Source organism: Ictalurus punctatus, chromosome 11, assembly GCF_001660625.3.
Source record: "Ictalurus punctatus breed USDA103 chromosome 11, Coco_2.0, whole genome shotgun sequence".
NCBI classification, from domain to species: Eukaryota; Metazoa; Chordata; class Actinopteri; order Siluriformes; family Ictaluridae; genus Ictalurus; species Ictalurus punctatus.
Window position 1 is genome coordinate 25,166,199 of NC_030426.2, and position 12,219 is coordinate 25,178,417.

The 12,219-nt window shown below is 46.7% G+C and overlaps 1 protein-coding gene across 1 annotated transcript in view; it reads left to right on the forward strand.

The window, feature by feature from the left end:
• Positions 1–12,219, forward strand: part of slc4a8 (solute carrier family 4 member 8) — a 33,538-nt gene that overhangs the window by 15,362 nt on the left and 5,957 nt on the right. The window contains exons 4-24 of the mRNA XM_053683828.1: positions 68–203; positions 483–643; positions 3,136–3,324; positions 3,422–3,510; positions 3,729–3,886; positions 3,984–4,071; positions 4,164–4,310; positions 4,779–4,879; positions 4,964–5,138; positions 5,245–5,378; positions 5,627–5,872; positions 6,501–6,606; positions 6,964–7,125; positions 7,222–7,335; positions 8,087–8,248; positions 8,595–8,846; positions 9,468–9,536; positions 9,734–9,907; positions 11,199–11,330; positions 11,432–11,547; positions 11,684–11,792. Coding sequence (XP_053539803.1) covers positions 68–203; positions 483–643; positions 3,136–3,324; positions 3,422–3,510; positions 3,729–3,886; positions 3,984–4,071; positions 4,164–4,310; positions 4,779–4,879; positions 4,964–5,138; positions 5,245–5,378; positions 5,627–5,872; positions 6,501–6,606; positions 6,964–7,125; positions 7,222–7,335; positions 8,087–8,248; positions 8,595–8,846; positions 9,468–9,536; positions 9,734–9,907; positions 11,199–11,330; positions 11,432–11,547; positions 11,684–11,792 — 3,020 coding nt within the window. The remainder of the gene's footprint in view (positions 1–67; positions 204–482; positions 644–3,135; positions 3,325–3,421; positions 3,511–3,728; positions 3,887–3,983; positions 4,072–4,163; positions 4,311–4,778; positions 4,880–4,963; positions 5,139–5,244; positions 5,379–5,626; positions 5,873–6,500; positions 6,607–6,963; positions 7,126–7,221; positions 7,336–8,086; positions 8,249–8,594; positions 8,847–9,467; positions 9,537–9,733; positions 9,908–11,198; positions 11,331–11,431; positions 11,548–11,683; positions 11,793–12,219) is intronic.

The following is a 12,219-nucleotide window of genomic DNA, read 5'->3' on the forward strand; positions in this document are numbered from 1 at the left end:
CTCTGTGTCTCTTTCTCTCTCTCTCTCTCTCTCTCTCTCTCTCTCTCTCTCTCTCTCTCTGACCCAGACACTCCATCACAGAGGGTGCAGTTTATTCTGGGCACAGAGGAGGACGAGGAACACGTGGCTCACGAACTGTTCACCGAGCTGGATGAGATCTGTGTTAAAGACGGCAAAGACGCGGAGTGGAAGGAGACAGCCAGGTGAGTCCAAAAACTCACCTGATATTTTTTTTTTGTCCGTAATCTTACATGACTCTCGTTCTCTATTCGAGATCCAATAACAACACCTTTCAAGTCTCGAGCGTTTGCTTCCGATCGGTCGGTACTGACAGTAGCGCGGCTGCGGATCACAAGTTTATATTAACTCCGCCTCATCACACCACCCTGGCACTAGGCCTTCTCCTCGGATGCTGCTCTTGGTTTTGAGTGTACGTAAGTGGCGCGTGTGTGTGTGTGTGTGTGTGTGTGTGTGTGTTTCAGGTGGCTAAAGTTCGAGGAGGACGTGGAGGATGGAGGTGAGAGGTGGAGTAAACCCTACGTGGCCACTCTGTCTCTGCACAGCCTGTTCGAGCTACGCAGCTGCATCATCAACGGCACCGTCCTGCTGGACATGAGAGCCAACTGCATCGAGGAGATCGCCGGTCAGTCTCCAGAGCGAGGGTCACAGGTCATAGATCAAAGGTCTTACACCAAACCCGTGGTTAACTAGGAAACCTGAAGACTAATACGCTGCATTTGACGTACTCGGTTCAGAGTTTCAAACCCATTCTGTTCCAAAATCGCACCACGCTTACAAACCGAGCTGTTTTCAGCCGTGTTTCACGAGTGGAGTGCATGCGGTGGAGCTGACAGGTTCGTCCTGATGGAGGCTGGAGAGATCAGAGTGTGGAGTGTGAGACAGGAGTGTGTGGGCTTCCCGCGGAGTCAGAATATTCTCAACCTCACTTCACACACTGATCTCATATACACGCGCTCGCCTACACGGCTGATAACACGGCACAATGTGTTAGACGCATCCTCTTATACAGAGAGAGAGAGAGAGAGAGAGGGAGAGCAGGAATAGAAAACGACAACAACTAAAAAAAACCCCAGGAAAGTGTTTGAAGAGCTGTCAGAGTCCTTTAAACGTTACATTTTCATTTTCATTACATAAATGATTTAAGACGTAAACACCGGATCTGGATTATCCCGAGTCTGTAATGTTATACTGATAAAACAGAGTGAAAAATATCACTAGAGCTTCACTTTAGTCCGTGGAAAGGGAAAATTGTCACTATTGTGAACCAAAATAATATCCATCCATCCATCCATCCATGTCCCAGGGACATGCCGAGACCTGCTCCTCTCTAGGCGCCTCCTCCAGCTCCTCCATGGGGATACCCAGGATGAGATGAGAAATATTATCTCTCTCTTTCCATATAGTCCTCAGTCTTCCCCACCGTCTTCTCCCCTTTGGACATGCCCGAAACCTCCAGGTGGCGTCCTAGACAGATACCCAAACCACCTCAACCGGTTCCTTTCGACGCAGAGGAGCAGCGACTCTACTTCGAGTTCTTTACCTACTACCTCAGTGACGTCAGAAGCGAGTGTTCTACTTCGATGCAAGGCGTGTTGGTAGGATTCCGGAGGTCCTCGAAGTACTCCTTCCACCATCTACGTTCCCAGTTGAGCTCAACAGTTCTCCATGGCCGCTGTAAACAAGAAGGCCCTGCTTCCCAATCTTGAGTCGCCTGATGGGTTGCCAGAAACTCTCCAAAGTCATTACGTTTACATTTACGGCATTTGGCAGACGCCCTTATCCAGAGCGATTTAAATTGATATATCTGAGCACTTGAAGGTTAAGGGCCTTGCTCAAGGGCCTACCAGTGGCAGCTTGGCAGTGGCGGTGCTGGGGGTTCTGATCAGCAGCCAATCATCTTAACCACTGAGCTACCACTACCCATTAACAAAATGATATGTTTTCATGTACTTTTCCACACTAACGTTCTTTTGTTACTCATATTCAGCTCTGTTTTGCATTTCTTTCGTGACCCGAGATCAATGTAAACATACCGTACAGCATCTTTAACCCTCAAACGGCTTCCTATTCACTATACGGTATTCTGCTCACTACATAGGGTGTAACGACGCCCTACCCAGTGCACAAAAAAACCCCCAAGACTGCAATGTGTTTCTTTATTAAATTATATTTAAACAGCGCTGATGTAAAGAGATGTTTATTCAGCACTCATGGAAGGAGTCTCCGGTGTCGTTCATTATTAAATGAACAGTTAAAAACTGTCCGAAATTCACAGTGGTACTGTATGCGATAATGAATAAAACACTTCTCAGCATGCTGTTATTGGAAAAGAATCTTCAAGCGCACCTATTATGGGTTTGAAACGTGCCTAATTTTGTTTTAAAGGTCTCATACGATAGATTTACACGCATCCGAGGACAAAAAAAACACTTTAACGTGCTCGTCGTTTAAACTGCGGCGTAAAAACGACTCGTTAAATGATCCGTTCTAAATGATTCGTTCTAAACTCCTCCTTTCAGAGAGCGTACCCTGCTCTGATTGGTCAGACGTCCCGGTCTGTCGCGATTGCGATCGGTCTAGCGCCGTCAGCGTGCAGGTGATGAAGATCACACCCGGGGCTTTCTGTTATAAACCTACGTAGGTTAGTACAGGAAGTAAAGTCTGGAATCACTAACGAGTCGATTCAGCTGTTCAGAATCGGTCACATCTTTTGGGAGTCGATGACTCCGTTCGTCGATTTTTGAAACTTTGCAGACGTTTTGACGTTCGCAAACAGCTACGTCTATAACACGCTACACGAAAGGGGATATTTGAAACTCTATAATAGGTGCACTTTAAAACATCACACCACCGCGTCGTGGATTATCTCTCTATAACGGCTCTATAACCCCGCAGTGTTATTCTTTACCGTCACAGGTTTATGTCAGCGCGCTCGTCCCGAAAACTGGTTGAGAAAAATCGTCAATGAGGTTGTTTCAAACTCTTCAGTACCGTAGTGTTTTTTTAACGTCACGTGTACGCCGCCGCTGCACCTCCGTCCCTGTCGCCGTCATCTCTGCTTTATAGTGGATACCGGATGAGATTTATTACCGATGTGACTGTGCGTGTGTGTAGACATGGTGCTGGACCATCAGGAGGCAGCTCACGAGTTGGACGACAGCGTGAGGGTGAAGGTTCGAGAGGCTCTGCTGAAAAGGCATCACCACCAGAGTGATAAGAGGCGATCCAACCTGCTGCCCATGGTCAAATCTCTGACCGACTCTGGCAGGAAGCAGAGCGAACCCCACTGCCTGGACAAGACTGGTGAGACCTTCACACTTAAACGTCTACACGTTTATACAGACAGGCTGGATGTCACACCGACTTCAACAGTCTCTGTGTTTCCGTGTCTCTCCGACAGGGTACGTCACATCTTCTCAGCCTCCTCCTTTAACCGCCGAAGTGAAAAACGGGGCAGGGCAGGAAAACAGCCAAGTGGACCTCAGTAAGGTAACAGAACATGACTGTGTGTGTGAGTGTGTTATCCATTATTCACGGCGTGCAGGTTACGTCAGCCCCCGTCTTCTGAGATCTGGATCTTCTCAGTCCAGATTGAAAATCGCGATAGAACGTTCCATTTAAACAGGCTGTTCTTAGGTTACGACGTACCACGCTGGGCATCGTCGTAGCTTTACAAACATCTCTCATGAGCCCTCTGGACTTCTCAGGTGGACACACACTTCATGAAGAAGATCCCGACCGGGGCCGAAGCCTCTAACGTGCTGGTGGGAGAGCTGGACTTCCTGGAGAAACCCGTCGTAGCGTTCGTCCGACTTTCACCTGCGGTACTGCTAACAGGACTCACTGAAGTACCCATTCCAACCAGGTACTTCTGTGTGTGTGTGTGTGTGTGTGTGACGGCTGTAATTGCTCTACCGGCTCTACCTGCTGATGGTTTACTCGATACATCGTTGGCTTTACAGGTTCATGTTCATTCTGCTCGGGCCGGACGGAAAAGCCCAGCAGTATCACGAGATCGGACGATCCATGGCTACCATCATGACCGACGAGGTGCGGTAAAGGCTGACAGACCAGGAAGTGATGACGTCAGCTGCGATGCGTGCATCTTTATAATGTTCGCGAATACTGTTTCTCGTGTTTAGATTTTTCATGATGTAGCGTACAAGGCTAAGAACAGGAGCGACCTGCTGGCTGGGATCGACGAGTTTTTGGATCAGGTGACTGTTTTGCCGCCTGGAGAGTGGGACCCTTCTATCCGCATCGAACCCCCGAAGAGTGTCCCCTCGCAGGTACACACACACACACACACACACACACACACACAGAATTATCACACAAAGGTTAATATGAGAGAAAGCTAACGTTTCACCGAGGTAAATTAAAAGCTTTTGAATGTTTTTCCCTTAGTGTTTTTTTTTTTTTTTTTTTTTTACAAACGAAGCACATCACAATTATTGGCACCCCTGCCGTTTAGTATATCGCGCAAACAAGCTTTGCCAAAATAACAGACTCGGACGTGGAGTCTTTCCGACTGCGTGTAGTCCGAGTACAGATCACGTGAATAGGAAGCCATTTGGGATAACCTGTTGCGTTGACGACTGATACGTAATCAAATCGATGAAATGAAACGGAAATATCAGTGATGACATTACAGCGGGTCAACAGATGAGAAGAAAAATGCCACCACAGAGTCACTGTCTGTAACTAGACATCGCTGAGCGATGATAAAACTGGGGTTTTACTAAATTGTGACGTAGGAGAAAAGGAAGATGCCTGGCGTGCCCAACGGGACGAGTGTCCCTGCCGAGGTGGAGACGCACGGGGAACACCACGGACCAGAGCTACAGAGGACTGGGAGGTGTGTGTGTGTGTGTATTATCTACACAACGAATCCTCCGTGCTTCAGTAAGTTACATTATAGAAGTTTTGTTTGTCTCTGCAGGTTGTTTGGAGGTTTGATTATGGACGTGAAACGAAAAGTGCCCTTTTACCTGAGCGATTTCAGAGACGGGCTGAGTCTGCAGTGTATGGCGTCGTTCCTCTTCCTCTACTGTGCCTGCATGTCGCCTGTCATTACCTTCGGAGGGCTGCTGGGGGAGGCGACAGAGGGACGCATCGTAAGAACACACCCCTCCTCACGCACGCCTTACTGAATCGTAACTACCCCGTCAGCTTGATTTATTCATCGAGGGTCCGTCTCTCCTTCTGTTTGGTCTCCGGTAGAGTGCGATCGAGTCTTTGTTAGGAGCCTCGATGACGGGCGTGGCATACTCTCTGTTCGCCGGTCAGCCGCTCACTATCCTCGGCAGCACCGGACCCGTTCTGGTGTTTGAGAAAATCCTTTTCAAGTTCTGCAAGTCAGTGCAACTGACTTATAATCAAATAATTAGATCATGAACACGAATCAAAATTTTCCTTAGACGGTTCCATTCTGTATTGTGTCATATTATTTTGCATACAATAAAGGTATACACACATCTTTGTTATATTATACTGTTATATTATTATAAAATATTTCAAATGATACTGCTGAGTTACGATATTGGTGACGCGTGTTTTTTTTTTTTTTTTTTGCTGTTGTCTTTAAACGTTCTTCTCTCTGTAGAGATTATGACCTGTCGTACCTGTCTCTGCGCACCTGTATCGGCCTGTGGACGGCCTTCCTGTGTTTTCTCCTGGTCGCCACGGACGCCAGCTCTCTGGTCTGCTACATCACACGCTTCACGGAGGAAGCCTTCGCCGCCCTCATCTGCCTCATCTTCATCTACGAGGCTATAGAGAAGCTCATACATCTGGGAGAACTCTATCCCGTCAACTCACACAGTGACCTGGATAAACTCACACTGGCCTAGTGAGCAAGCACACGCACATACACGCACACACACACACACACACACACTTTACTGTATCCCTGTATCACTACTGTGGCTTTACCGGGTGCTAGCTAGCTAAATCCTTAGCTTCAGGCGTGAGCTAGCTCAGGTGAATGGATTCTCACACAGCACACTTGCCATGCTAACGGTTTAGCTCACTAGAACATACAGTAGCTGTATAGTCCTCAACGTGGCGACAGTGAAAACGTGACAAACCCATCGGGAAGATCGACATTTCTCTGAGACGTGGTTTAAAAAAACAAAAAACATAATTGTACACGTATAGCATCGACGGCTAGCTAAGCTCCCGAACTCCGAGCTAGTATAAAATAATTCGGACTTCTAACGTCCACAAGACTGGACTTTCCACGTAAAAAAAAAAAGACATTTCAACATAACATCTAGAAGTGTGTGTGGGTTTGAAATCCCCAAACCCTCCTGCAAATGTTCTTTTTGTTTGCGTACTCCACACAGTACTTCCTGACGAACCGAACTGCTTCTGTTCCTCAGATAAACGACCTCCGTGACCCTGACTTGAGAATGAAGCATGACTGAAGACTGACACGCTGTTTTATTTCTATACTTTCCTGTGTTGTGTATTCTCAGCTGTAAATGTGCAGTGCCTGACAACCCTAGTAATAAAACTCTGCTGATGTGGACTGAGAGGAACATCACAGCGTCTGAAGTGCCGTGGAGCAACCTCACCGTGAAGGTACTTCAAACGCTCACACGAAGGCTTCGGGACAGGAGTTTTACGATTCGTAGGTTTATCGGTATTTTTCGTTTTCCTCTTACTCGCTTCGAGAGACAGAGGAAAACGACGGGCTGGTGAGGGAACGGTTGCTTATAGCCGCTATGACGCGGCCGTGACTTGTTCTGCGGACGTTCTTCGACGTCACGTGGCGCTCCGAACGGATACAAAAATGAACCATTGGCAGATTGCTGTAGTATAAGTGGAATAAAACACCGTGCTCTGATCCTGTCAGCGTCAGTGTGAGAGAAGAACTGTCTCGTACTCGTCCCAGTTCCTCCTCATCTGCTAAAAGTGTGTATCTGTGTGTGTGTGTAGGAGTGTTTAGATCTGCACGGCCACTTTGTCGGGACGGCTTGCGGTCATCACGGCCCCTACACTCCCGACGTACTCTTCTGGTCAGCGATCTTGTTTTTCTCCACCTTCTTCCTGTCCACCTTCCTCAAGCAGTTCAAGACCAGCAGATATTTTCCGACACGGGTAAAACCTGCTCTCGTGCGCACGTTAACGTCTCACGCACACACACACACACACAGAAACACATTCTGAACATTTCGGGTCGTTTTCTTTTCAAAGGTGCGGTCTATGATCAGTGATTTTGCCGTGTTCCTGACAATCGTTTTCATGGTGCTGATCGACTTCGCCATCGGGGTTCCATCTCAGAAACTACAAGTGCCAAGCAAATTCAAGGTAAAGTGGTATAAAACAAGACCTGGCCCGAACAGGGATCTAACGGGGAACGTCTAGGCCGGTTTCCACCAATCTGAAAGGCTACTGGAACGCTTACTGGAGTACTGACTACAGGGAACCTGCAGTGTGATCATTAGGTGTCATGATGAGTATCATCATATAATGAGTATCATTAGGGAACCTGCAGGGCATTGACTCGTGTTAGTTTTAGAGGGCATTTCATCTCATTTCCTTGCATCTTGGGAAGCCTGTGGGGCAGTGCGTGTCGTTTCCGCCACGGTTCCGGCACCCGTCATGTTTCCTTGCCATTAGACGAATCCCATTGGGCACCGGACCACGTATACTCCATTAGAAGGGCATTTTATAGGCCAGCGCATCGCGTATCGTCCATCGGAAGGGCATACTGTAGAGCAGTACAACATGTATTGTCCTCTGCCAGGGCACCCTATAGGGCAGTCCATGATATTTTCGTCACTCGATGGGCACCCAGTGCTTCATGTTCTTCATGAATCGGGCACCGGATATGACGTTCACACTGGACGGACACCTTCTAGGTAGGGCAGTGCATGAAATATATTCTCAACGAGAAGGGAAGCCTATAGGGCAGTGCATGACGTATTCTTCACAGGAAGGGCATCCTAGAAGGCACTTCATGTTTTCTTGCACATACTGTAGAGGCCTTTTAAGAGGTATTTTCTTCACGTTTTGTGCTACACTTTTGCTAAGTGTGTTACTGGCGATTTTGTGTTAGCCTACACGGGATGACCGCGGCTGGCTGATTAACCCGATCGGTCGGAACCCGTGGTGGACGGTTCTGGCAGCGGCAATACCATCCATGCTCTGCACCATCCTCATCTTCATGGACCAGCAAATCACAGCCGTCATCATCAACCGCAAAGAACACAAACTGAAGGTGAGACCCTCTGAGATTTTTCTTTGTACTCATGTGCATATGTTGATAAATTACCAATGGTGTTCTTGGCACAGCTGGTTTACATTTAGTGATGCCAGGAAACTCCATAAAAGGTAAAGCTCCCAGAGAGCTGAAAACAACAAAACAACAAGAGCGCCTCATAAACTCCAGCGACTCCATTGCAGCACATGGACACACACTAACTCTTCATCGATTTATATTGAACCATGACTTTCGTCCTAATTCTATGGCTAGATAAAACTGCATATATGAGACAAGTGTGTGACTTGTTTATATAGTGTGTGTGTGTGTGTGTGTGTGTGTGTGTGTTCCTCCCACTCTGTAGAAGGGCTGCGGCTACCACTTGGACCTGCTGATGGTGGGGGTGATGCTGGCTGTGTGTTCGGTGATGGGCTTGCCGTGGTTCGTAGCAGCGACCGTGCTGTCGATCTCCCACGTCAACAGTCTAAAACTGGAGTCAGAAAGCTCTGCCCCCGGGGAGCAGCCACGATTCCTGGGCATCAGAGAGCAGAGACTAACCGGCCTGGTCATCTTCCTGCTCATGGGCTGCTCTGTGTTTATGACTGGTGCTTTACAGGTGAACATTTCATTGTACATGTACGATCTACTAGCATGCCTACGCTTCATTTTTAGACTAAATGGGCAGCTTAATGGGCGGCTTAATGGGCAGCTTAATGGGCGGCTGCGGCTCAGGTGGTAGAGCGGGTTGTGCACTAATCGTAGGGTCGGCGGTTCGATTCCCGGCCCACGTGACTCCACATACCGAAGCGTCCTCGGGCGAGACCCTGAACCCCAAGTCGCTCCCGATGGCAAGCTAGCGCCTCGCACGGCAGCTCTGCCAGCATTGGTGTGCGAATGCGAACCAGTGTAAAGCGCTTTGTAGAACCGCTAAGGTTAAAAAAAAAAAAAAAGCGCTATACAACCATTTAAACGTATAAAACCATGGCAACAGTTTAAAACCATGGCAACTGATTCCAAACCATTCTGTCCAGCAACACATTAACTGTGTACGTGGTATTAAACATACCAGGCCAAAAAAAATCGGAGATGTCTGCTACAAAGTCGACAAAACCCTGACGTGATCGATTTTTTTGAAGTCTCTTTAAATTTTCAACATTAAACATTGAGTTACTGAAAGGTCGAATTGGTGAATTCTGCACCTTCAGTAGTGATCATGTGACCTCCTCTGTTTCCTCAGTTCATCCCCATGCCGGTGTTGTATGGAGTGTTCCTCTATATGGGTGCTTCCTCTCTCAAAGGCATTCAGGTAGAAATGTTCACCTTTCACTATGCACATCAATCACACACACACACACACACACACACATTCCTTACTTACACTTTCCTTACTCTACTTTGGCAGTTAAAATACCTCCTCGCTAATGGACTACCGTACCTACAGGCTCATGAACTCATTTCCTAACCCTCTCTCTCTCTCTCTCTCTCTCTCTCTCTCGCTCTCAGTTTTTTGACCGTTTGAAGTTGTTCGCAATGCCAGCAAAACATCAGCCGGATTTCATCTACCTTCGGCACGTTCCTCTAAGAAAAGTTCACCTGTTCACCATCACACAGCTCACCTGCCTTGTACTGCTATGGGTCATCAAGACGTCCCCCGCCGCCATCGTATTCCCCATGATGGTACGGTACAAAACAACATGCATGTGCGTGCGGAGGGGATTTCGGCGTGAACTTACTTACAGTCGCGTTAAATAGCACATCTTACTATTACTAAGGTGTAGTATTTCACTGCATTTAGCCTCAGACAGAGAACAATGTGATATTATGAGCTCATATTACATAAACCCCGGACGTCATTTAGCCTATTTAGGAAGTGGGTGGTTTTGATAGGTGACAAAGCAGACCACAGGCTCTTCAAGCGCACCTATTATGGGTTTGAAACGTGCCTAATTTTGTTTTAAAGGTCTCATACGATAGATTTACACGCATCCGAGGACAAAAAAACACTTTAACGTGCTCGTCGTAAAACGACTCGTTAAATGATCCGTTCTAAATGATTCGTTCTAAACTCCTCCTTTCAGAGAGCATACCCTGCTCTGATTGGTCAGACGTCCCGGTCTGTTGTGACTGTGATCGGTCTAGCGCTGTCATCGAACAGCCGATGAAGATCAGACCCGGGGCTTTTTTTTTATAAACCTACGTAGGGTAGTACAGGAAGTAAAGTCCGGAATCACTAACGAGTCGATTCGGCCGTTCAGAATCGATTCCTTCTTTTGGGAGTCGATGACTCCGTTCGTCGTGCGCGTCGATTTTTGAAGCTTCGCAGGCGTTTTTACATTCGCAAACAGCTACGTCTATAACACGCTACATGAAAGGTGATGTCTGAAAAAAGCACAATAGGTGCACTTTAAAACACTGAGATGTGGAGATTCTGCCTTTATATTATTAACATTCAGATAGTTTTCAGGCGATGAATGGGATGTAGTATGCATTTTTGCTAGTCTACTTTCAACTAAACATTCTAATAACGTTAAAAGAAGGAAGAAGAAGAAGAATATGGCGACATCTCCTGGAAATGGATCCGCAAAGTACAATGCTAACATACGCCACACAGTTCAAAATGTCTTTAAGGCCTTTTTTTTTTTTTTTTTTTTTTAATCGTAAATAACAATCATTATAAATATCCTCCAGAAAATCGTGGGCGAATTTCATGACTAAATGAAATATGTTGATTTTACATTTTATTTCAATCTTTTAAATCACTTACTTGAAAATGCATGTACTTTAAATCCAGTTTTGTAGACTTTAATATTTGAATTCGTCTTTTTTTTTTCTTTCTTTCTTTTAAACCGTTGTATAAAGTGTGTTACTATGAGGACGGTTATAGCCGTTGTATACGTATATGAGCGTACAAGTGTGGTCGGTTATGATGGAATATACGAGCTGTGATTATGGTGTTGTGTATCACCAGGTGCTGGCGCTGGTCTTCATCCGTAAACTGCTGGACTTCTGCTTCACCAAACGGGAGCTGAGTTACCTCGACGACCTCATGCCTGAGAGCAAAAAGAAGAAACTTGATGACGCGTCTAAAAAGGCAGAGGAGGTAGTGCAGACGATGACCTCAAGCATCCGGCAAGACAATATCCAAACTGTCCTGCTAGCGATATGGAGATCTGAACTGTGTGTGTGTGTGTGTGTGTGTAGCAAGAGTCACAGGAGATGCTGGTTGATGACTCAGACAGAGGAGAGGATAAAAACACGGTGCGGATCCCCATGGAGAGCAGCAAGCTACTGCAATCTCCTAAAACACCAGACCCCAGGTAACACCAGCTGTTTCTCATACACTCTATACGCCTACACGAGCACCGTCAGCCGTATTAACAGTCACGACGACGTACACGCCACAGTGACCGTCATTTCTATCTCTAAATTCGATCCCCTCTTCTCTTCTTGTAGGACTGACCCCTCCGACATCAACATCTCGGACGAAATGTCTAAAACTACGGTCTGGAAATCTCTTCGCTCCGATCACAGTGACGCACACCGTGCAGCAGGGCTCAAAAAGGTAACAAAGATCGTGTTAGCAAAACGACCACAGCCACTTAGCGTCGGCTAAGTTGAGACGCCAGCTAGCTTGGCACAAAGATTCCGCGGCTACGGACTGTACTCTCACCCCCACTCCGTTTAGCGAATGTTTTACATGTAATCCTACAGGAAGTGCCCACTTTTAAAAAAGTGCTAGCATCACATCAGAGCTGATTAAAAAAAGAAAATAAATGTCTCGTCAGTGAGTGAGATTAATCGAAAAACATTTAATAGCAAAGACAACAACAACCTCCTCCTCATCAGATTTACACCTATCTATACTTCCTCTGCCTTACTGAGAATAATCAAGCTAATCTACACAGCGAGGCTAGCTAGTTAGCTGATATTAGCTTAAACTGGTAAGAGCGCTGTTATGTTTTTAGCGTGGGTGTTACGTGAGGCAGGGT